The sequence below is a fragment of the Pezoporus occidentalis genome, unplaced genomic scaffold, assembly GCF_034315485.1.
Source record: "Pezoporus occidentalis ecotype Australia unplaced genomic scaffold, CSIRO_AGI_Poc_V1 ctg13, whole genome shotgun sequence".
Taxonomy (NCBI): Eukaryota; Metazoa; Chordata; class Aves; order Psittaciformes; family Psittacidae; genus Pezoporus; species Pezoporus occidentalis.
In genome coordinates, this window is record NW_026913103.1 from 15768311 (window position 1) to 15793753 (window position 25443).

Consider the following 25443-nt stretch of genomic DNA (forward strand, 5'->3'; position numbering starts at 1 on the left):
GGGCCTGTTGAATAATTACTCATTAAACACCTGCATTAACAGACTAAAGAGTTTGTCAATGAGCTGAGATTATGTGATACTCTTCTTTTGTAACTACTTGTTAGCAAACATAAAATAAGAAGTAAACCTATATTGGTAAAAAGCTGGATGACAATAAATTTCTTCCATCCCTGTGACCTATGAATATACTCTTTGGTTAAATTGCCACTGTAATCTTAACAAGAAGCAGTTTCATTGCTGAGGTTCCTCTGGATAGTTTGTGCTTTTTATGTAGTACAGCACAGATGCAGCTATGCTTCACAGTGTGGTGATCTAATAGTAGACCTGTTCTGAAAGAAAATTGCTCTGGTTTAAATCATATTTTTAACACTTTATCAGTGACCTGAGTTGGCTATCCAGCTTGCTCATTGTATGTATGAATATATACATTTAAAAATAAAAGATCTTGGTTTTCAATCTGTATTTTTATAGCTCTTTGATACCAATCTGAAAATCTGTTGTGATAGTATTAGAGAAACACTAGTTTCATTGTTCCTTTGAAAAGCTTAAGGTTAGTTCTCTAATAGATATTAGTTCACTATTACTGTCAGCAAGATCTATGCAACTACACGAGATAAATATTTGATCCCAAGACTTAAATAAAATAAAATGAAAGTTAAACAAAGTGCTCTTATTTGAACAAATAAATGCATTGACATTGCAGGTATAATAGTCTTTCAAGAGTCTTTTAACTGAGGGGAGAACTATGTATTCAAAATTCAAAGAAAAATAAAAGTCAACTATTCCAGGGAGTAAAGTTGCGATTTGCAGTTAACAGTCAATTGTTTCAGGTTTACCTCTTAAAGTCCCAGCTTTGGGAAAAGAGAACCCTCTTCTTCTGGAGGCACTTTAAATTCATCAAGAATGTATCATTCTGCAAGTTTTGTAGGAGGCTGTGTAGTAGTTCACTGACTTCAAATCAGACCTAAACTTCTGTAAGTCTTTTCTAGATCTTCTTGACCATAACTTTAATTTGTGAAAAATTTTACTCAGAAGAACTTAAGGCAGTAAGTGTATTTTCTTCATATTCTGGTTATTTCCCAGTTCATCATGTGCCACAATTTCACTGCCCTTTTAAAGATATGAAGGAAATAAAGATATCCTATATTATACACTTATACACATACACACATATATACGCATACATTGCACACACAGAAATTTCAGATGTAGAATTAGAAAACAAAGCACCCTATCTCTCATTCAATTACTTAAATTTTAATTTAAAATTAAAATCTCCCAGTTATTTAATAATTAAAAAAGCAGAAATATTTATTGCAGCCAGTCTTTACTTGAAAACATTTTCAGTTTCCTCATCCTACATTAGTTAAGTAAATGGGTCAGATCCATCTCCCTGTAAGAAAACCTACTCTTTGTGACTGACAATAAAGGAGTTTAGAGAACTATTTTGGATGCTGATGTCTAAATTTGGACGGAGAAGTCTTATTCCAGAAGCTTAATTCAAAGTGATTTACAAAAACTTAACCGCTGTGAAAGAATAAGACTCTTTTTCCTTTGAAAACATGGCTGTAATGGTCGATGTACAGGTGATGTACCTGTTATTGTCACTGTGAAAATCACTGAACTATGATCAAATTATAAATCTTTGAAATATAGTCGTATACTTGCATTTTAATGCAATATTTAGACAATGACAGCTAAAATATCTAAAGACTGGTGTACTAACAAGCCTTTTAAGAGAGATTAGGCTATGTAAATGGGACTCATCCCACTTAATTTTGTATGCTTAAAACTTATATTTGTGTTTGTTGCTTTATGCAGCCCAGAAAGCCAATCGTATCCTGGGCTGCATCAAAAGGAGCGTGACCAGCAGGTTGAAGGAGGTGATCCTGCTCATCTGTTCTGCTCTCGTGAGACATTGCTTGAAGTATTGTACACAGTTCTGGTGTCCTCAACATAAAAAGCACATGGAGCTGTTGGAGCAAGTCCAGAGGAGGGCCACGAGGATGATCAGGGGACTGGAGCACCTCCCGTACGAAGACGGGCTAAGAAAGTTGGGGCTGTTCAGCCTGGAGAAGAGAAGCCTGCATGGACACCTCATAGGAGCCTTCCAATATCTGAAGTGGGCCTACAAGGATGCTAGAGAGGGATTCTTTACCAGGGACTATATTGATAGTACAAGGAGTAATAGCTTTAAACTAAACCAGGGGAAGTTCAGGTTAGATATAAGGGAGTTCTTTACTGTGAGCATGGTGAGGCACTGGAATGGATTGCCCAAAGAAGTGGTAAATGCTCCACTCCTGGCAGTGTTCAAGGCCACGTTGGACAGAGCCTTAGGTGACATGGTCTAGTGTGAGGTGCTCCTGCCCATAACAGGGTCCTTTCCAATCCTACCCATTCTATGATTCTATATTCTGATCGAGTGATATTCAAATGAGTACCTTGAAAGTGCCTTTTGTGTTCCACTGACCAAAAAGAGATTGGTTGACCTGCTTAGGTTTTACATGCTTTTTTTTGGTGGTGTTAGATCTTATCCCATTCACCAAATCAAAATTCAGAGAAAATGTCACTGCTTTAAAATTTTTAACCTTTAAAAGTTCACATAGTACTTAACTATGGAAGAAAAATAATAGGAAAAAGAAAATTAATAAGGAAAAAGAAAACTAAAAAGGAAAATAAAAATAAAAATGAAAATTAAAAATAAAAAGTAAAATATCTCCAGGAGGCAACATTTTTTAAGATTTTAGTGTCTTCAATCTCTTTAGCTTACTTCAGAGAATTCTGATGTCACCTAACTAAAAGTAGAGTTTGAGAAATTTAATTATTAAAAAAAAAATGTTATGTATCTAACCCTATGGGTGAATCTATGAAATACCTCCTAACTGCATAATTTTTTTCCATATAAAATAACTAAGCTTTATGTCAGAAACCAGCCTCCTTATTTCAGGGTGAATCCAGGGCCACCAGTGACTAAATTTTTTATAGAACCTGACTAATAATTCATCCCTAAATTGATACTACATCTTAATCCCTTCCTTGCTCATTCCTCCCTGTCTTGCAAAGTTTTTATTTTCATGCTTACATCTCAAGCCTTCTTCTTGCTTTCAGCAAACCTTTGATCTGGTCATCAAACCAGACATTCCTCTGAACTAAACGTAGATTCATAGCCATTTAAGAAACTCGTCTCCAATTTAAATAGAAGGGTGAATTAACAGTAATCTCCTGTACTTTGCAGACGTATCAACACTCTGTGTTTCTATGAAACATAATAATATACTTCTGGAGTCTTTCCTTATCTAACTTTATAGAAACATACTCACATTTTTCAGCTGTAAGACCTTTTCTGAGAAAAGACTTTAGGGGTAATAAGAAAACTTCGACAATAAGAAGTAACAAGATGACTTCAATAGTAATAAGAAAAAATACTTAATGTTATATGGATTGCGTCTTGCTGCCTTACTGTATTTGTATGCCAGCAGGAAAAAATAAAACTAAGAACTTTATAAAATCATTATGATAAGGAGCTACATTTTAGTCTTTTAAATTAAGGTGTACAATTATCACTACATTTTCTGCCCATGTAACAGACATCAATATATAAGGGTACTGATCAAGCAGAGTAATGTGGTCAAATCAGTAGGTCAAGATTGATTTTTTTATTTCCCCCCCCCCCAGAAATGTAACTGATATGATGGACAGAAGAAAGATTCCTCAAAGGGAAAGTGAAGTTTTTAGCTAGTCATAGAGACCAGAAGAGGTGGATTACTAGTACTTATGACAAAAGACATGTTGATGTGGTGCTTAGGGGCATGGTTTAGTGGTGGGCTTGGCAACTTTAGGTTTATGCTTGGACTCGATGACCTTACAGGTCTTTACCAACCCAAATGATTCTGATTCTATGAGTCTGTGATCATTGGTGTAAGGCATTTTTCCTTCGTTCAAACTCCTGGCATTTATTCTTTCCTTGCAATCTCAAAATGGCTGAAAATTCTTGAAGTATACTAAATATTAGAACCTCAACAGAAATGCAAGTCAGAATATAGGTGGATAAGCACACTTCTGAAATATTAATAAGTATAATGAAAAGTGTTTCCTTCTAATCTCTTATGTGAATTGGGGCTGTCAGTGTCAGTGAAATTTCTCCAGTTCCAGATGGCATTTATTTTCAAGCACATATATCAAATAAGTTTCACAGTTCTTAATGGAAAACAAGTAACTTTTATTCATCTATCTTTGATGACAACCCAGCCTCAGGTACATCAGAAAAATGTATTGCTTATTTCTTATTACTTCCTCATTACTATCTCACAGAATAAGAGGAAACCTTCTTTTAATCAAACTGTTCATGAACTAATATATTAGTTATCTCCTGAGATTTAGAGATGAATTTGGAAGGAGACATAGAATTAGTTCAGTGTGGATTTAGTTCTGTTACCTTAGGAATATTTATTCACAATCAGCATCTTTAACATTTAAAAACCAAGGAATGAGATATTAAATGCCAAATACACACAGAAAGGGTGACACACCTGAACAACCAATTGTGTGACAGAAAAGGTAAGCCAAAAATAATCTGCAAATAAGACAAATTTTGGAAAAAAAAAAAAAGCTTTTGCTACTGAAGTTAATATTTTTGCCAATGAAGTGGAAATAACACCCTGTCTCTATGCCAAAGTAAAGCAGTTAGGTTACATTGCTTAAAATCAGCTGTTGGTAAATGCTGGGCTGTAATCCTCTGACAGAAGTACAAATCAAGAACAAATTATTTTAGAAGTATAATGATTAAACACTGCTTTCTTTAATAGCTAGGTAAGTAGTTTGAGAAAGTTGTAGAGCCCAATGTGGGTTTATGAATAACAACAGTCAAGACTTCTGTTATAGTTTTTTTACTTTGGGAAGACTGCAGCTTCTGCTATATTGTCATTATTTTTCTGTCTGTTAAATTACATAGGCCTACCCACTTAAGATCTAAAGAGTCGAGAAATTCCAAATTAATTTATTAATATCCAATATAATTTATAAATAGATGCTTCTTTATTTCATGAATCAGCACACGACAGGATGAGCACTGTAGGGGAAATGGCAGGCAAAAAATGGTTTTGAGCTACATTGACATGAATTATAAATACATTCTGAAAAGAGATTTCCATTTTGCAGGCCTCTAGATAAAGAATTTGAGCTCAAAGTGCAAGGTTAGAAATGGTTTGGTTTAGAAAAAAACTCTGCACTGGTTTAGCCAGCTTTGCCAATGTTGTACATTTTGCAGTATTAGTAAGACCAAGTCATAGCAAATAAGAGTCAGCACTGCTCTTTTACAACATAATGGCAAAATATTTCAGTGCTGTGATATCAAAAGAGGTGATTTAGAATGTGAAGAAATTCTTAATTTTTTGTTGTTGTTGTTCTGAATGGCTACAGTTGTAGCTACTCAAATTCTTATTTCCTTGTAGAGGATTATATATAGTTTTCCTGAACAAAATATAATTCAATTTTGAAATACATGTTTTCCAAACCTGCAGTTATGAAACAGCAAATAATACTGCCTACAAGGTCTACAAGGTCTAAGGAAATAAATAACACCAACCCCAATCTGTTCTTTAAATAATTGACTGGGCATGTCCTCATATTAATTACAGATATGTGCGTGCCTCCAATTTCAGATATCATCTAAGTGGTTGAATCCAAGTTTGTTTGGCTCCTTTTGTTTGTTGTAGACCAATGGATTAGACTGTTGCAAGACACATTTTACCAGCCACAGAGAAGTCTAAATGAAATTATTACCTCCATTCTTTCACCTCTAAGACTGGGGGGAAAAATATGCTATTCAAAATTCTGAACTTTATTTAATCATCTGAGTCACAGTGCTATCTACTGCAATATGTAGGAAGTTACATGAAAATGTTCTTATCATTTGTGGAAATGCTCCCATCTCTGGTTAAAAATGGAAAACTAGGTGTTACTGCCTTTGTTCATACGTGTTCCAGTTGCAGTCACATGTACAGGAAATTATTGTAAGAGCTAGCTTTCATTTGATTTTTTTTGTGTGTGTGCTTTGTCTCAATTCCCTCTTCAGTAATTTTTAGAATTGTACCTGTCCTTTCTTGCTGCTGTTTTACAGTTATAAAAGAGTTATTTAAAAAAAAAACATGAATAATGAGAATATCATTAAGTCTAGTTTTCCCTTTTTGGATTCTGCCAAGTCTGAAATAAGAAACAAAAACAGCAAAGCATTTGACTCCAAATTAAATCTTGATATGATGTGCTTGTGTCCTCCTTCTGACTGATCATTATAAATTCATCCTGTTGAGATAAGAATTTTCATTTGATTTACATATTCTTCCTGAAGGACTTCTAAAAGGGAATGCTGAGTTTGGAAAAGGAGATGTATCTCTTCTCTTTTGTATCAAGTTATCAAGTGATACCAGACTAGTGCCTCTTATCTCTTTGGAGGAAAAAAAAAGCCACACTGAAAGTGTAGGGACTCTTTTTTCTTTTCCTTTTATCTATTTTTTTCTTTTTTCTTTTCTTTTCTTTTTTCTTTTCTTTTCTTTTCTTTTCTTTTCTTTTCTTTTCTTTTCTTTTCTTTTCTTTTCTTTTCTTTTCTTTTCTTTTCTTTTCTTTTCTTTTCTTTTCTTTTCTTTTCTTCTTTTTTTTTCTTTTTTTTTTCTTTTTTCTTTTCTCTTTTCTTTTCTTTTCTTTTATTTTATTTTATTTTTTTCTTTTCTTTTCTTTTCTTTCTTTTCTTTTCTTTTTTTCTTTTCCTTTTCTTTTCCTTTTCTTTCTTTTCTTTTCTTTTCTTTTCTTTTCTTTTCTTTTCTTTTCTTTTCTTTTCTTTTCTTTTCTTTTCTTTTCTTTTCTTTTCTTTTCTTTTCTTTTCTTTTCTTTTCTTTTCTTTTCTTTTCTTTTTTTCTTTTCTTTTCTTTTTTTTCTTTTTTTCCTTTTTTCTCTTTTTTTTCTTTTCTTTCTTTTTTTTTTCCTTCTTTTCTTTTTTCTTTTTTTTTCTTTTTTTTCAGTAAATCTAGGAGACTGGAAAGTTTCTCAGCTTCTCTTTAGACTGGACATTAGCTTTGGCAAAGAAGGACTGCTGATGTTCTGTGTTCTCAAGGCCTCAATGTCCACCATTTATAGACATGGAAACAGGCCAAATTAGGAGTAAAATTATAACTAATAAGGAAGATTGCAGGTTGTGAGTTTAAAATGCTTTTATAAAGATGCTTTGCATTATACATGGTGTTAAGGAGAATCAAACTATCCCAGTTATTCAAGAATAGCTTCTGTGGTTCTTTTAATCTTCAGATATACTTTACTACTTCTGGCAGTTGTCCCAGTATAACGTCTTCTCTCAGCTTTCAAGCAATTTCAGTAAGTTTAAAATATTTTATTTCCTTTCTGATACTTGTCTTCAGTTCCTTCCTTCCTCTCAGCAAGGGGCCTGTCAATTCCGGAACACTTTTTGGTTTCTCTTATCCTTCCCGATTTTCAGTTTCTTTTTCAGTTCCAGGTTCAGGTTCTGCTTTTCACAGCACTGGTTTCATCATCTCTTGATTGTCCTGCCCTTTCTCTCAGAATAGTGTGTCCAACATTCTTTTTTCTCTCACCAATTTTAAAAATCCAGTTTCAGCAATCTCAAATAATGAAAAATAAGCTCTCCTTTCTTCCTTTCACTTCCAGAAAATTTTCTTGGGCAATGAATCTCAACAATATGTTGAAATTAAGCTATCAAGATAATTTTCAGGGCTGTCCAAATCTGGGACATTAAGCAGTCTTCATCACTGAAATGTGATCATCATTTCTCAGTCTGCATGTGGGTAGTAACATATTCTCCAGAGAAAGAAGGTTCTTGCACAGCCTTAAATGTTTTCTCTAAGTCAGACGCTATTTGACATGGTATTTAAGTAAATATTCAAATTGTGTTAACTGCAGCGATTAAGCTGTTCTCCCAGAAGCTAAGACTTTTGTTCTACTGAAAACTCAGACTGAAGTGAAACTTGCTATTTCTTCCAAGCAAAAGAATGAGGTGGCAAAGAAATCAAGGATTAAATGTGCTTACAAAAATGTGAAGCGTATTGGATAAATAAGGGTTCAAATTACTTAATTAAGGTGTTTATTTTTAGATATAATTTGTAGCCTCAGTACTTCACTTAATGGTTATCAAAGTAGGTCATTATTCTGTTTTTTAATACAATGCCAGGGTATGTGACTTCCTATCTACTTAAAAAGCATACAGTATAGTAATATACCCCAGGGAGTTTTTTCACGTTCTAGAAATGGCTTTCCATATCTGATAAACTGCTTATGTTTGAATAGTGGAGCAATTTCCTTGCTTCCCCTGAAATGGACCAAATACACTTTGTATAGTCTAGCTAAAATAATTTCAAGGTAGATTAGAAGCATAGGCTTGCTTTAGGTGAAATTCACTTTCCAAAACCTCAAAGAGATTTAAACATTTCGCAGATCTTGTAATTCTCTACACACTAATAAACTTTAATTCTTCTGTTCTGAGAATTTGAAGTCAATGGAGCACCCTTTAACAGCTGTCATAATGAGTAGCTAGTACTAAGGACTAAGCTACTGTGTGGCTGTCACCACAACTAATGTGTGATATATAGTGCCATGTATCTAAACCCTAACAATTATTTCATGTCAATTTCTAAATCCTGGGAAAGAAAATGAGATTAATTATGATTCATCAGATCATACAATAAATTATTTGGTTTAAATGGTAGCATATCTGAGGATGGAGGCCTACTCTCAGCCCTATATTAAACACAAAAATATTACCCATGAATCCTATTTATATTATTATTTCAAAAGCAGGCATTAGGAACAATAGATAACACAAATTCTCCTAGGTTCTCCCCCCCCCCAAAAAATAGTTGTATAAATGCACAGTGAATAAATGACTCAGGCACTTGAAAAAATTTGTCACTTAATATTGTAAATGGAATCAACAAACAAAGTTCCCCATGTATGGAGAGTTTGGGTATATTGCCAGTATGCTGGCAATTTAACTATACAGCTGTACAAAAACTGTTGCAGCTCATTGACGTGTGATTAGTGTTGATCTTTTTTATTGTGTATTCTAAGAGAGACATGAAAAAACGCAGTGATCAAAGACCCATTTTATTATTATGTTATTACTGAAGTTTAAATATTGGAACAATAACTCAGTTGCAGAGTAAAATTGAAGTTTCTTCCCATTATTAGAATGTCCCCTGCCATATTTACAATTCAAAGTTACCTAACTGTTGAGTATTATCTCATACTAGAGAAAGTTCCACTCCCCAGTAATTAAACTAAAGCCTTATTTTTATTATCTGTTGGAGTGCTGTTTAAGGCTGTGTTATAAAGTGGAGTATGCAGCTATTGCTTAAGACATAACCCAGCAATTTTGTTCATAGTTATTTCAACATTGTGATTATAAGAATTAACTGTTTGTTTGGGTTTGGGTTTTTTTTAGTTGTTTAATTTTGTACCCATTATGGTTACCTCTGAGTCCAGATGAAAACTAGGTCATAATCATGTAATTGGCTCCACTTAGGTTACATCTTTACGTTTTTTCAATACTTCATTTATTGCCATATGGCTTTCATGGTCCGGCTATTAATATCTTTTTTCCATGCATCTAAATTAACACTGATTTTGTAGAAAGCTAGACATGTACAAGTTCATTAAATCCATAGAATACATATTCCTATATATACTTTTTTCTTTAAAAGTGTGGGGAGAGAAAATTCTATTGGGCTCAAAGAGCAAAGCGCAAGGATAAGGCATGAGATAAAATACATTGGCATTCATAAACAAGACCATAGATTTTCTAAGAATAAGCCTGAACAAGACATGACATTTGCATAAGCAAAATAGAATATGAAAGTTGATGCCAAACAGTTTTATTGGCATACTGTTGAACTGTAAGAAGAAAGAAAAAAAAACAACAGCAAACACACACACCCCCCCCCCCCAACCCACAGACTTCTCTAGAAGTTTATGTCCTGATATGCTTCTATAGCATAATTGCTATTCCAAGTATTAATGACTAGGCTGCCTCATTAAAATGTTTGATGAAGACAGATGAGAAACTGCATGAATGGTGGTTAGGCCCAGAATTTAGAATGTATCTCAACAAACTGAAAAAGTATTCTGTAAAATTTCAAATTCCCTATTTGACAGAGACAAGCAGAAGATTCTACACCTGGGAGAGAACAAGATGCTCAGCAAATGCAAGTGGGGAAACAGCTAACCAGGGGGTAGTTAAGAAGAAAAGCACCTAGACATTATTGTGACAAGGCAAATATAAATCTACAATACCATGCTGCTGCAAAAAACTTAAACATCATATTGGGATTTCTGAATAAGATGGGAACCTGAAAATGGCAATAAGATGCTTTCATTCCACTCACTGCTTCTGTCGTGGTCTTTTCTGTACTATATACAACTTAGCACGCTGTAATGCAGTCATATGGACCAATTAGAAACACTCTGGCAAAGCAGTTATAACTATGAGATGCTTGGCAATAGTCTAGAGAAGATTAGAATTGGGAGAACACAAGATAATCAAAGAATTACAGGATGGTTGAGACTGGAAGGGACCTCTGGATATCATTTTGTCCAATCCCCCTAATCAGGCAGGGTCACTTACAGCTGGTTGCCCAGAACCATGTCAGGACAGTTTTTTGATATCACCAAGGTGAAAGACTACATATATACTCTCTAGACAACCTGTGTTGGTGTTTGGTTACCCTGTCAGTTAAAAAGTGTTTGCTAACGTTCAGAGGGAGCCTCCTGTGTTTCAGTACTTGCCCATTGCCCCTTATCCTGTGACTGGGTGCTACTGAAAAGAGCTTGGCCCCATCTTCTTTGCACTCTCCTTTCGGGTATTTATACACATTGATAAGATCCTCCCTGTGGCATCTTTTCTCCAGGCTAACCAATTCCAGCTTTTTCAGCCTTTCCTCATCTGGCAGATGTTTCAGTCCCTTGACCATCTCACTTTGTTAGACAGTTTCTAGTTTGTCCATGTGTTTCTTGTACTGGGGAGTCCAGAACTGAATACAGTACTATACAGTACTTAGGTGTGGTCTCACCAGTACTAAGTAGAGGCAAAAGATCACCTCCCTCAACCTGCTGGCAGCACTTCTTCTAATGCAGTGCAAGATACCATCAGTCTTCTTTGCCACAATGGCACATTTCTGACTCATGTTCAACTTTGTGTCCGCCAAGGTCTTTTTCTGCCAAGCTGCTTCACATTCAGTCAGTTTTCTACCTCACTGTCTGCTCATCCAGCCCATACATCAACAGCTTCTTCATGAGGGTCTTGTGGGAAATAGTGTTGAAATCCTTACTGAAGCTGAGGTAGGCAATATCCAATGCTCTCTCCTCAGACACCAAGCCAGACAATTTTAAATGTTTATCAAGCTGGTCAAATTTGACTTCCCCTTGGTGAATCCATACTGACTAGTCATAATGATTTTCTTATCCTTTGTGTTCCTGGGAATGTTTTTTAGGGTTCGCCACTCCATTATCTTTCCAGGAATTGACGTGGGGCTGATTGTACAGAAGCTCCCTGTGTCCTTCTTGCCTTTTTTGAAGATAGGAGTGATATCTAGCTTCCTGCATAATATTTCTTTAGATGTTCAGAAGGTGTTTTTAGAGAAAGGAATAAACACAACCCTATGTCCACTGCAGGTAAGAAGAAGAGTGATGAGTGTCAATTGCATAAATCTGTGAAAGGCAAACATCAGAATTTTGCAACAATAAGGATTGCTAATTCATGAAAGCCTTCATTGGAAGACTGCAAAATATGGCAATCCATTGGAGAATATTGTGCACTGTATTGTGGCTGGCATAAAAAAAAAAAAATGTCCAAGCCATGCCTCTATAGTCAAAGTTATTCAGACTCAGGGAAATTTTTTACTAGTTTATGGCTCTTAGTAGTGTAATATTTTAAGCCTGTTAGTAATTTAATGGACTTTAGTGTATCTCTGAAACATAAAGTGAATAAACATGTAAACCTTGGATTAGGCCAGGTTTTTCTAACATGAGATATTAATTACAGAGTTATTTGATATCGTCTGGAATGGCTCTAGACATTCTTGCCTAGGACCTATCAGTGAAAGTCATTAGATGATCCCATCTTGCTAGACAGTAATGAGAGAGAAGAAAACTGTCAGATTTACAGATCGATGAATGCTATGAGAAACCTTGTGCCTGCGGTGTTACACAGGCAAGTACTTTTAAAATTACTGATAACACTCAATGGGTACAAATCCCTCATAAATTGAAAGTTCAATTTTTTGATCCATCAAACTGACATAGTGATGTAACCTATGGCTCATTGTCTCCCTCAAGTGGATGAAGCAAGAACAGATTTTTATTTCTTCTAGACAGACATTTTTTTTTTTTTTTTGTCCTTCCATCCTGCTTTGGCTCACTCTTCTGTTTGAAGGGACCGGATTTGATGCATGCAGCCAGTTTGACCAGGAATAAGACTATACAAGGTCATCATTAAAAGCTGCAGCCAGCTGTGAAGAACCAAAACTTGGGAGGACTTTCTTTGGCCAAACAGGCCAAGGCAGGAAGAACAAAATATTCAGTTGACTGCAATCTGAAACTCCAAAAATTTGCTTCAGTGTTTTCTGTGGCAGGGCACAAGCTCTGAACCACTCATCTTGAAGAAGTGTTAGTACTCAATTTTAGGTCATTAATTTGGACAGAATTTGCTTAGAGCTGTTGAGCCTTAGCATCTGGAATCCCTAGGAGATTATTTTGGTTGGTTTGGAGTCTTTGTAGCTCTGGCATTTAAAAGATAATAAAATAAAATAAAATGAAAAAAAAAATCCATGGAAAGTTTTGAAAGGTCTTAAATTCTGTCAGTGTTTACATTATCATAGCTGACTCAAACTGAAAGATAAAGCAGGAAAGAAAAATAGTATTAAATATTCAGATGTACTGAGTACTAGGGATAAAATTCTGTGGAAAAAGAATTTATCTGCCATCCTTAGGAAATTTAATATGGACAATCTTAAAAGAAATAGGCTACAAGGGTCATTACTTCTAACTCTGAGGTGTAAATGCATCTAATGGGATGGGAATGTGATAAACTCAGAATATTTCATTCTACATATTTAGAAACAATGCTTGGAAAACCAAGTGAACCCATATAATATTTTGCTTTAGGTTTTGTTTGATTTTTTTGGGGGAGGGGGTGTGTGGTTTTCTCTTGTAAGAGTCCAAGACCTTTTATGACAAATATTCTGGCACACCTTATTTTGAATACTGCCAAACTGGGCCCGTGTTTTCCTATATGTTTTTTTCTGGTGGTCAATACTGATAAAATTCAAAATTCACACAGTGTAACTAGGAAGAAACATAATAGTAAACTTTGTCAGCATTGAAATTTGGGGGTTTGCAGTACTCAAAGCCTGAGAAAAGGGAATTCCGGAATGTTTTCCCATTATGTCACTGACTTGCAGTGTGATCTTAAGCTTGCTGTTCCAATTTTCCTGATACAACTTTCTTCATTTGAGTAATAACTCCCTAAATATCCCATGTTGATAACAGGACTGGTGACACTGAGACCTTCTTACCTGTTTGAGGGAGGACCTGAGTCTGTGTAAACTGTTGCTGGCTAAGGAAAGCATTGAGGCTTCCATGTCTGGACGGAAATGTAACCCAGGCAACAAGGGAAAAGACTCTGCATCGGTGTAGTTGAGGTGAAATGTTTACATGATTACACAGTCTATCTGCAATATTAGAACCATTCTGAGGACTGAAATGCCACATACCTTTTCTTCACCTGCCTTCCTTTCTTTCATCTTAGAAAGACACCTTTGGGTCACATATTTTTTAGTTTGCCTTGTTCTCTGAGCTCTGGTCAGAAAACACTGGATACTATCAGCACAAATGCAGCCAGCGATAGAAGAGGGACGGAACCCCCGATCTGCTGCTTGCACAAATGTCTGCTCATCCTACCTCAAAAGCTTCCCACCCTTTGCCTGGCCGCAGCGTCAACCCTCCTTGCCTTCCCAGAGATCGTGAAGATCAATTACTTGGTCACCCAGATGGCGATCTCTTTCCCTCGGTCGCTTTCCGCCACGTCGTCCCGCTCAGCTGCCCCAGAAGCAGCCGCAGCTCTCGGCGTGGCACCTCCTCCCGGTTCCCTTAGCCTCCCAACGCGGCGGGAGGCGCTTTTCTCTAGCTGAGCGTTTTTTTTTTACAAGAGTTATCTCCATTACAGCTTCAGGCAAATGAACTGACTAATGAATTTTCTGTCGGCCATGGAAGCGCGTTGCAAGTAATTAAGGGATGTGCTGCTAGGCCGATTAAGCTGCAAGTCACAACGACTAGAGCACAAGCGCGGCGAGCCCATAGCGGTCTGCACCGCCTGCGCTCGGCTCTACAATGGGACCATTGACTATTTATTTACTTCGCACAACAACTCTGCTGTTTACTTAATTACAGGAGCTTTTCAGTCACCAACCCCCACCCACTTCAGCCCTATCTCTTCTACACTCTTCGTCGTCTTCCCTTCTCTCCAGCCCCCGATAACCAGGGCTCCCTAGCTTATCGCTTGAGTAAATAAAGAGGGGCAACTCCTGAGCATCCTTTATGGAGTGCAGGCAGCGCTCCCCCGAGGATCTGGGAACGGGAATTTTCCGTGAGGGAAAGGCAAGGGAACGGGGATTTTTCTGCCAAACTGCACAGCATGCCTGCCTGGAGATTAGCCGTCGGGAAGGTTAAGGGGTGAAAGGGAGACGCAAGTGAAATCCTGCCGCGCTTCAAGGCATGTCCTAGCCTTGAAGGGAAAAAGCGAGAAGCAGACGCCTGGGGCGCGGCAGGACTAGCGCTAACTGGGCGACCGAGGGAAGCACTGGCAATCCCGCAGAAAAAGGGGCCATTTCACACCCCGGCTCATTAGGGAGGCCTGGGCCCTACTGTCAAAGCCCCTTTTCCGCAGTACTGCCGCTTAGGAGCGAGTCGGGAGGAGGGGTGGGGGGGTGGGAGAGGGCATAGGCGGTCGTGGCTCCCACAGGACGAGCTCGCCCTCCTTGCTCACAAGAGGTTTCTCCCTCCCGCCCCGGACCTCCTTCTAGCCTGGATGGGGTGGGGGAAAATGTACCCGAGCTCAGTCCCCGCTAGTCCAGGGAAGGAGAGGGAACAGGCGAGTTTCAGCATGAAGGAGTCGAGAGGCACTTTTCTCAGCCCCCTTCCTCCTCTCCCCCCTGCAGGCTGCGGTAGGGGCGCTTCGCGCTCTGCCACATCCTCCCCCTCTATCACCCACGGGGCAAAATGAAGACGCTCAGGGGTCTCCGAGAGCCGATTCGCAAGGCCGCAGTATCCAGCATCCCCATGTTTACAGAACAGGATCGGGGGACCCCCATTAGGAGCTCGGCCTTTTAAAGCCCTGGAAATTCGCCGCCGAACGAGCTGGGCTCCTCCGCCGAGGGTGTTGTGGGGGTCGGAGAGTGATCAGGGTGGGAGCGCTTCTGCTTTGCGCCCGCCCATGGTGCGGTGGCCGTGCGGTGCCGTCAACCGTGCGGTGGCCAGCAGGGTTGGCGGACGGGCGGCGGCGAGGCGAGGCGTTGAGGGGAGTCAGCAGCGGCAGCCGCGGATAAAGCGGCTTTCTGCTCCTTTAAAGGGCGCTGTGCAGCGCTCCCGACAGGAGGCGGATCTCTGTCCTTCTTTCCATCCTTCTCCCCTCCCTTTCTCCCTCCTCTCTCCCTCCCTTTCTCGTTCCCTCCCTCCATCGCTCGGCCGCCGCTTGCTGCCGCCGTCAGTGGTGCCCGGACGCCAGCTGCACCGCAACCCGAGCAGTCCCCGGCGTCCTGCCACCGCCCTTCCTTACCCCGCCTTCCTCTCCCTCCCCGCTTTCCCGCCCGCAGCTCAAGGTAGGAGGATGTCCCGGGGTCTCCGGCTGGCCGCCACGGCCAGACGGGTTGCATGCAAGTGAGGGGCTGCGGGGGGAGTCGGGGCAGGGAAGCGGCACGAGCAGCTTCCCTGTAGAGCCGAACACCGCGGTGTCTCTCGGCCAGGTGTCTTCGGGCAAAGGCGGGCGCTGAGGTGGCGGACCCAAGCGCTGCTGGGCTGGCCGACTACTGCCGCCCTGGTCTGCTCTTCCTGTGGAGCAAGAAAACCTCTCTCCTCCTTCCTCCCTCCTTTGCTCTGCACCGCAGACGCTGGAGGTGGGGAGCGGAGCCGGGAGGACAAGGCAGCGCAGCTACCGATGATCCAGCCGGGCTCCTGCCGGAGCTCGGAACTGCCCCCACAGCTGGAGCGCTGCTCCAGGGCCGGGCCCAGGGCGACCGAGCCGGCAGCCTTAAGGATGTTTCCCCCGCTCTCCTGGAGAAGCGGAGGTGAGAAACGGGCTCTAACTTTGCTAGAGTTGTGGGTGGATAACCGTCTGAAGCTCCTACCCCTACACTCTCGTCTCCCCGGCCTCCCCTTTTATCTCTCCCAAAGGCACAGCTAGCCCCTCTTTGGGCTTGTCAGCAATCCTGTCATTTATTTCTTAACAAATTCAGCATTCTTTGGTTAAGCATCCATCGCTAACTCAGCCTGGGCGCTGACGTTCTCTATGTGAAACAAAAGACATTCCTGCCTACGGAGCGGAGGCATGATTGCAAGACCCGTGTGTGCACTGAAAAGGAATGCATACACTAATGAAACCGCATCTTCACGCTCTTCTTAGAAACTTTTTGGAGAGTAAAGCATGGAAAACATTAAACATCCTACTTCTCCTCCCCAAATCTCTCACAGCTTCCCCAGTCCCAAAGCATACTGAGGGGAGGAAAGGCTGATCTGTAGCTGTCATTAATGTTTGTTCTTGTAGCTTAAAACCTGCTAGGAAAGTGTATTGCTGTGATACTCCAAAGTGCCTGAACAAGTAAGCCTATTGAATGCTCAGTTTGTTAATTAGAATACACGTCCTTCCACTAGCTAAAAATTAATTACCATCTTAAAATGTAATTAATTATGAGTGCAGCAGAAACTTGGTTGTAAATTTGAGCTGACCTAATAACAGACAGAGGAGAACCTATGGTTTTTATAGCTGACGGGAGTGAAGTACAAGTGGATGACAGTGTGTTTTTAAATTATAATATCAACATTAATTTGACTACTTTGGCAAACGTTTAAAAAGGGAGGACTGTGTTGCTGCTTTGTCAGCAAAGCTGCAGTACTTGTTTCTGAAGATCTGGAGATGCTGATCAAGTGTTATGGTAAGCTATGGCTCTCCTCACACCAGACTGCAACAGCAGGAGGACTGTGGTGGCATGTGAACGAGAAGCGTTTGCAAGCATTTGCTGAAAAATGTCCAAGAAACAAAGCTTTGGGGGCTGCATGTTATACACATAGTAAATATATATCAGTTATTGTTGGGAGAGAACAAAACACCAGATTAACTGATGTAAAAATCTTATAGATTCTTACAGGCACAGCTATGACCTGAAAATGAAAGACATTTTTTTTTAAAGTAATATGGTAAAACTGTACATCCCAGTAGGTGGCAGCTAGCTGGAACTGGGTTAACTTTTACTGTGATAACAGCACGTAAGAATAAGGTCTGAAGAAAAAAGCACTCTATATAATAAGTAAGTTAATCAGAATCATGTATCTCTCCTTTCCAAATGAAACTTTATATACATAAGATCACCATTTACACCTGACACATACCTTAAAATTTAGTGGACTTTTATTACCCAGAAAAGATTTAAAGGCCTCAGATTGTCTGTTCTTCTTTCCTGGTCTATAGCTGGGAAATACTGTTTTTCGTGCCATTTGATCATGGTCCTTGAAAATTAAAGATGTGTTATCACCATGTCTATGATAGATGACCAAAATGTAAAACAGATAAAAACATTTATTCAAGGAATTGTAGATATCCCAGTTGCTGGCCACTGAAGTGTGGAGGGCAGTTTCATAGACTTTAATCTGAAAAGAACTGTGTAGCAGTGGTGACAAGCCCCCAAAACACAAGACCAGCTTCTCCAGTACAGCATTTTATTACAGATTTCCAAACTTTGAACTGTATGTCTCACAGGGAAGAAAATATGCAAGGCATTAAAAACCTTTACCTTCTTTCATATTGAAATCATTCTGAAGGGTGGACAAAAGTTTCTCTTCAAAGGTTACACTTCCTTTTCCCTCCCTTCCCCAAAGGAGAAATTAAGCTAAAGTCTAATCAACAGAGAAAGAATCTAGGGTGGTAAAGTCAGCATCTTTACTTAATTGTATAGTCTATAAGTGATCTTCAGTCACCAAATATTTAGTCACCAAATATTTCTAAACATCTGAAGTCTTGCAAGATTTACTTTTTGATAAGGAACTGATATTCTTGAGGAAATAATTCTGGTTTAACTACAATTTTCTTTCAAGGTGGGAGGTAGGCTTTGAAAGAAAGGGTGAGGTATGTCAATACAGAGCAGGAAGCAATGCGTTGCAGCAGATAAGAAGAGTGGTACACCGTCTGAACCTGTAGAATGCCATGAAATAGCCAGCTAACATAATCGACAGTATAATATGTGCCTTAAAAAAAGCCGATAACATATTTCAATTTGTTTTCCGTGCTGTGAAGTGACTGGAAGGGAAGCAGACTGGCGTTTCCACACCTACAAGGGCCTGCGGCGGGAGCCCTGTGGCAGGTTTGGGGGCGCTCTCCGCGGTACTGAAGGGTCCGCGCAGGGCGCTGTCCGCAGTGCTGAGGCCGCCGCCGGCGGCGGGATGCGGGAAGCGAGATGCGCGGGAAGCGAAACTCGGCCTGAGACTTGGGCAAGGCAACCAGGGTTTGCAGAGTGGGCTGCTGCATATTTAATAGTAAAAGGAATTAAGTCGTCTTATGATCCCCTTTATAAATGCCTCAGTGAGTTAGGTGCTGACTGAGTTGGGTATAGATTACAGGTAGCTGTATTATTTATTTTTTTAAGACACCTTAGAAAATCAGACTGATAACAGGAGTTACTTTGCCCAAAGTTTGTCTTGTCTAATGTTCTAAAGCTGACTATGAATATAGTATTTTGAATATTATATTTTTTTAAATTCTCACCAAAACTAAATTAAAAAAATTAAATCGTTTATACAGGAAGCTACATCTCAGCACTCACAATTTAAAACGTATCTAAAGATGCCTAGCATCCTTTATTTCAGGAAAACCAGGGGAAAGAGGAGGGAATCAATGAATGTTCACAGTATTCACTTGTGTTGGGTTTATTTCTCCTTGGACTAAGATAAAATACGAACGAATAAAAGAGAATAAACAAAATAGAAAATACAAGAAAAATAATCTCTCTGCATTTTTACCGGGAGATATTCTAACTGTGAACTGAAGGAGTCGCTAGATATCCTTGCTTTTAACACTAGGTGCTCTTTTTAATGTGCTCCAATACTCAAATCCTCTGATTGAATTCCCTGCTAGACTGCAGAACTAGCCATTCATGATACTTATTTTTGACACTGCAGTTATGCCTCCATCTTAGAAACAAAAATCAATGATGTTTAATAATACCTTGGCAGATTATACATTTCTTTTCATCAGTGTTTTACAGTGTTTTAAGTAAATGCATGCAGAGGAAATCAGTAAGCCATAATGATAAAAAGTTACCGTGAATTGCTAACACTTCTAGTGATACATAGCACCAATGTTACAGGTTATAACTTAAATGCTGCTGTTACTTATTTACATGTCTACAATATATAGATGTTATTTAAGAAGAAGCTGCAACTCATCTCTGCCATGCTCTACTCCTGATAGGTTCTACAGTGTTCTCATTAGCGTGGCATTTTCTGTATTTGTTTCTGTAAAGTCAGGTTTATTCTGTGTTCATCTGCATGTATCTATGGGGGAGGTCTCTCCGTGATATTTTCTTTAGTAATAAAAGGCAGGGAGAGAGATAAAGGAGACAAAAGATGTCTGTAGGCAGAATGTAGAGTAAAATTAATTCATTTTCCTGGTGGGGATTCTAGGAATTATCTTTTAATGTTTGTAACAAAGCTTAAGTGGGTTCAGCAAAAGCTTCACTTAGATCACAAAGTCTGACAGTCCTGGTTCAATGTATTTTAATGGATCAGGCACACAACTGACTGTATTTCCAAGGAAAATCTCAGGTAGTCCACAGAGTGAGTTTATCTTCTTTGGAACACCTGGGCAAAAGACTAAAGTCTGTGGCTGTATTTGCAGATACAAACTCAGTATTCCATTATCAAACTCGGAAGTGCTGTTGTTTTCACTGAGGACTGCAAAATGACAAACTACACAGACTTCTCAGGACAGTGAGGAACAGCAATATTTCCATAATACTGGAGTGAAAGGAAAGCAGAGTGCAAAATAAGAGAGTCGCAGAATAGAGACCAAAACATCAATTGCTAAATCTCCAAGTTACTGCCTTTTTAAGCAACATTGCAGTTTCAAGCAAGTTGAGTGAAACAGGTTCATTTCACTTCAGCAAGGCTGTCCTAGTGCTGCTGATTCCTGTTTACCTCGCACAAGCAGACTCGTGCTCTGGAATAACTGAGTCTGGAGCAAGTTCCTAAGGACAGTCAGTATACAAACCACTGCATTTACCTTATTTCATGCATTAGCATGAGTAATAGTGAAATTATTTTTTTTCCTCTAAATGTTACTCCAATAACCTGCTTGACTTTATTGTCAGCCTTCTCTTTCATAACTCTAAACCTAAATGATTTCCACTCAGTCAGCTATTAAAATGCATGAATTGAGTTTTATACAACCGATTCTCTTCTCCCCTATAGCCCTCCTACCCCCCCCCCCCGCCCGCCGCTACAGACCCTTATAGCTATTGTTCAGAGCAACACAAATCCTAATAGCAATTAGAAGCATGTAAAGAAAACCGGGCGGTTGTTTTTTTTTTTTTTCCCTCCAACAAGGCTAGGCGATCAGATTGCTTGCATAACAGAAATTGGGAAGGCTGTCTGGCAGGCAGCCTTAAGAAGAGAAGAGCTATCTCAATTTCTCTCACTTAATCTTGGCTTCGCGTCAGAAGCTGTGCAGCAGTGCAGTAGAATGGGAGCACAGCAAAAGCTTCGCCACTGAAACGGCTGGTGTTCACTGTGTGGCGATACCTCAGCGATTTCTCGAGCTGGATTACCTATTGATTTTCCTCCTTTCTTGCCTCCCAGGTTACTCAGCTGGACATTGTGTGTGTTTGGATTTCTCAAGGATTCTCCGCCGACTAACATGGATGTCCCACCATTCCTTGCAGTTGAAGGTTGCTCCTTGGCGCAGTGAATGAAGAACATGAAGGGATTGCTAATGGGTTTGGGAAGCGTAGACTCTCTCCTGTCTCTGTGACCATGCCGTGATTGTGTCTGAGGGCCATCAGTTTACGTATCCTTATTCTCACCCTACCGGGAAACCTGACGGCTTAGAAGGGGGAAGTAAGGCAGCGAGTGTGTGCATAGAAACATCATGAAGATTATTTCCCCTATTCTAAGTAATTCAGTCTTCAGATGCACCATTAGACTCCTTTTTTGCTTACTGTGGATTGGATATTCTCAAGGAACTACACATGTGTTAAGATTTGGTAAGATTTCTCGACACTTTTTTCATTGTGCTTTTAAACCTGAATGTGGTTTACGTAGGGATTGCCTCGGAAGGGAGTGCTGGGGGAGAGGGCGCTGGGACGTGCCGCCGGAGTCAGGCACTAAAGTCCGTGTTTATTTTGCATCCAGAGGGATGAATTGCTGCGTGTTTTTTTTCTGTCGCTGCAGCTCATTGTAGCCGTAGTAACGGCACGATGATTATAATTAGAATAACAATAGAGAGAAAAATGACTGGCAAACACGTTCGCCTAAGGCTCTGCGCGGCTTGCGTGGCTTTCTCTTAATGTGCCTTTTTTGTTCCCATAGTAGTGGAAAGCATGGCTAATACAGTGCTTGATCCGTTAAAAACCTGTCAACTAGTTGTTAAGTTTCGGTCTCTTGTCCCCGGTCCACACGAGCCAATCCCGCGTGGGAGCGAAACTGGGATTTCAGACTCTGGGGCTGATTTCCCTCGAAGCGCCTGCCTACCTGCTTGCCACTTACAGTGGCGCTTAGGGTCAGGAAAGAACTGATTTATGTCTTGAACGGTGAAAGAGCCTTTGCGATACGTTTGAAATCCACCACTTTTCTATGCGAGGAAAGTTGTAGAAGTTTCTCCCCTGGGGGGAAAAACAAAATATAAGAAAAGGAATATTCATAGATCAGAAGATCTAGGAAAAATCAAGGGGAGTAGAGCGGTTTTACTATTTAAAGACTATCCTAGCTGGACTATGAAACTTGCCTAAAAGCTCTGCCTGTGTACACGCCCGCGTGTACGTGTGTGTAAGGGAGAAAGTGAGGGAGAGATCTCAGCCGCTCTATCCCTTATAAAAGTCTCGCAGTGAGGGAGAACAGAGATGAAAGTTAAACACGGGTCCGAGCGGGCTGTGCGCCCAGGGAAAGCCCTCCGAGGAGAGCCACGGAGGGATCTCTGCGCCCGCCTTCGCGACCCCCGGGCACGGCGGGCGGAGCGCCGCGCTCCGCGGGGAGTGGCGCGGGGTGGGGGGTGGGGGAACCGACTGAAAGGTGCTTCCCCAGGCAAGCGGCATGCTCCATACCTACCGACAGCACGGCGGGAGCAGGAAAGAGCGGATCTCCCGCATTCGCTCTGGCCGTGATAAACTGTAGCAGTTGCTACATCCATTTCTGCAGTGCACTGAAAGGTCTTCTATTCGCCTGGGAGTAGTGCCTTGGTTTGTATCTAACTGTGTTTAACACACCCCCGCCAGTCCACTTCCCCCCACTATTACGTGGAGAGTGAGATGGGTAATGGTGAAAACGTCACCAGGCTGTTATCGATCTCGTGTGCTGAATTCCTGGTAGCACTTCTTTTCTGCTTCCATCTGGTCTAAAGGTGGTGCTTCAAGTACGTTGCTCTTAGCAACCGTCTTCAGGAATGCTGGTTTGTTTGGACATAGCTAAGCGGTTCCATATATCATCGCAGGCTTTATTTTGCATTCAGTCTAATCCGTAATCATGTCCGTGAAATTAGAGCTGGCTTGTCTGTAGTTGGCACTGTCCGGCTGTCTTTCCACGAACTGGGGTTTCTAACCGGTGCCGAGGGTCGGGTTCTGTGAACCTGAATTACTTTCAAGGGTAGCTGTGTAAACAAACGTCTTCCTGTCCACACCGTCAGAAAGAGGTGGGTTTTCCTCCTTTAGATTAGCATTCTCCCCGAATTGCTAGTCCCGTGTACCTATACAGAGAGCCCTGGAGAGCAACGCTTTGGTGATGATCAGACTCGATAAATAACTCATGGCTGAGGAACTGGCACAGCGGGACCCGGCGACTTGCCCACCAGAGGATTAACGTCCTTTCCCGGTGACCTCCTGGGGACACGCTCGGTTAACGGGTGGTGCTCACTACATTACTTGTAGCAGAGAAGTACGAGTCCGTTTCTGAATCTCCTCATGCTTTGTTGTGTCTTCCAAAAGAACTGTCACCAACCCATCTCTAAGCCCTAGAAGCAGGTAGGAAACAGTTGGAGGCTTTATTTTAATATGGAAAATGTTAGATGTGAGAGAGCACAAGGAAGACTTTTGCCCTGCTCAGCTGAGCCTGTTGTACATCTCTGGTTTAAGTAGTATGGATTTAGCATAGCCCAGACCTGGCGTGACTCTGACCGCGAGAGAACTCTTGCTCCTTCGCCAGGGACTGGCATCTCCGCCTTTGAGTGGAGCACTGCGGGAAGGAGGAAAGGGGCAGGGAGTGAGCTGTGGAAAAGCTTTGGTTATTTCCGAGAAGGGAATTCCTCGTCGCCCCTTCTGGGTTCCCGTGCTATCTGTCCCTTCGGGATGTCCTTGCGACCAGGAGGACGGGATGCCGGTGCCATCCCGTGAAGTCCTTCCCGAGGAGAAGCGGGAGGTGAGGAGCTCCCCTGCAGAAGGCAGCTTGCCAGCTCCCGCTCTTCTTCCCCAGCCAGCAGCGCTATGGCAACAGGGGAGAGCTTGAATCTTGCCAGAGCTCCAGCCCCCTCATTCATCCTGTGCAAAATAACTACATTCGCATTGTCCTTCCCACGGCTCCTTTCAGTGTTGGGACTAGCCAGCATGTCCTTTCGCTCCCTCTTTCTCGCTCTCAAGCTACCTTTTCGCAACTGTACAGGAAACGCGAGCAGCCTGGGTAATCTGACAAATGCGGGAGGTTATTTTTGCCTGTTTCTTATAGAACAAACATGGGGAGAGGCACAATTCCTTCCCCAGCGGCACTCAGGCATCTGGACCTCCGCCTACTGCTGCTGTAGGGTATTTGGGCAACATGGAATTTGGGCATCACACCGGCGCCCTCCATGGGGTGTGAGGCCAAGTTCTCTCCCTTGCTCTTTCTTCCGAGCCTCCCATAAACAAGCCCAGAAAAGGCTGCGGATAAAAGGACAGGTCCCATCGTGACAAAGGAGAAAAGCAGCAGCCTAGTATTTGTCCCTCCGCTGTGTTAAGTGTGATGGAAACCTTTTCCTTATCTCTTGGCATCGTACAAAAGCCAGAATACGTGACCGTGGGGCACATCCGTTCTGTTATCGGGGATCACTTTCAGTCACTCCAGTGTAAGAACGGGTTAGGGGCCGCGGCTCCTCACAAACAGCCAGTAGGTTGGCAAATCCACAGCCCAGCTCTGCCCAGCGCCCCCACCTCCCGGTACCGCTGGGCACGGCGGGCTGCCTGACCACGTCCAGAAGCGAGGTAGACTCTCTTGCTTCTACCTTTACCTCCGTGGGAGCATCCCAGCACTTTACCCCATAAAACTGAATTAACAAGTCATTAAGAGCTGTTAATGACTCAGTAACTGCTCACCTGTGTCTTGAGAAATCCTCTCCTCCCCTCCCCTCCCCATCCCTTCTCTTCCCTTCCCTTGCCTTGCCCAAGGCAGAAAGAGCCCTGGGTGCTTAAACACCCTTCTTAGTTGTTCTTACAAGGGGTGTGATTGTTGAAATCAATGTTTGTTAAAATCTAGAGCATTCTGAAGTACCGTCCTTTATTTAAATCGCCCTTTTCGGGCCTTGTCTCTTCTGCTGTGAGCAATTCATCACTCCTTCAGCCAAGGTGTGAGGAAGGATCCATGAAAGTGGTTCGGCCATTGCGTTTCCTTATTCTCTCTCAGGTAACTCATTATTAATGGAAGTGTGAAAGACTGAAGACCTCCACTGCAGGGGGCTCACCGGCCTCATAAGTGTTAACTCACTTTGTGAGGTACTTTTTTTCTTCAGCACATTCATAAAGAAGGGTGAAGAAAAGAAAAGGCTCATGTCTGTAATGTTGACTTTTTGTTGCTTCGGAGTTGCCTGACTTCAAACACGTGAGAAAGGAAGCTGAATATTGTGGGTTACAATGAACTATAATGGAAAGCGTGTGTGTTTCTTCTTCCAGCTCAAAAAGCAAAGAAAACAAAAAAAGAGAGGAGAGCACTTTTCAAGGA

The 25443-nt window shown here is 41.1% G+C and overlaps 2 protein-coding genes across 6 annotated transcripts in view; one reads left to right on the plus strand and one right to left on the minus strand.

Annotated features, from left to right (window-relative positions):
* The window catches only part of LOC134158493 (uncharacterized), a 494286-nt gene that overhangs the window by 39006 nt on the left and 429837 nt on the right, over positions 1 to 25443 (minus strand). The gene's annotated exons all lie outside the window — the stretch shown is intronic.
* The window catches only part of GRIK2 (glutamate ionotropic receptor kainate type subunit 2), a 405127-nt gene continuing 395288 nt past the window's right edge, over positions 15605 to 25443 (plus strand). Inside the window, exons 1-2 of one of the 5 annotated variants that reach the window (XM_062608486.1) lie at positions 15605 to 15897; positions 21139 to 21533. In XM_062608486.1, coding sequence (XP_062464470.1) covers positions 21419 to 21533 — 115 coding nt within the window. In that variant the 5' untranslated portion in view covers positions 15605 to 15897; positions 21139 to 21418. Of the gene's footprint in view, positions 15898 to 21138; positions 21534 to 25302; positions 25324 to 25443 lie in introns of those variants that run through there. The other 4 variants (XM_062608483.1, XM_062608485.1, XM_062608484.1 and 1 more) reach the window with 4 other exon arrangements.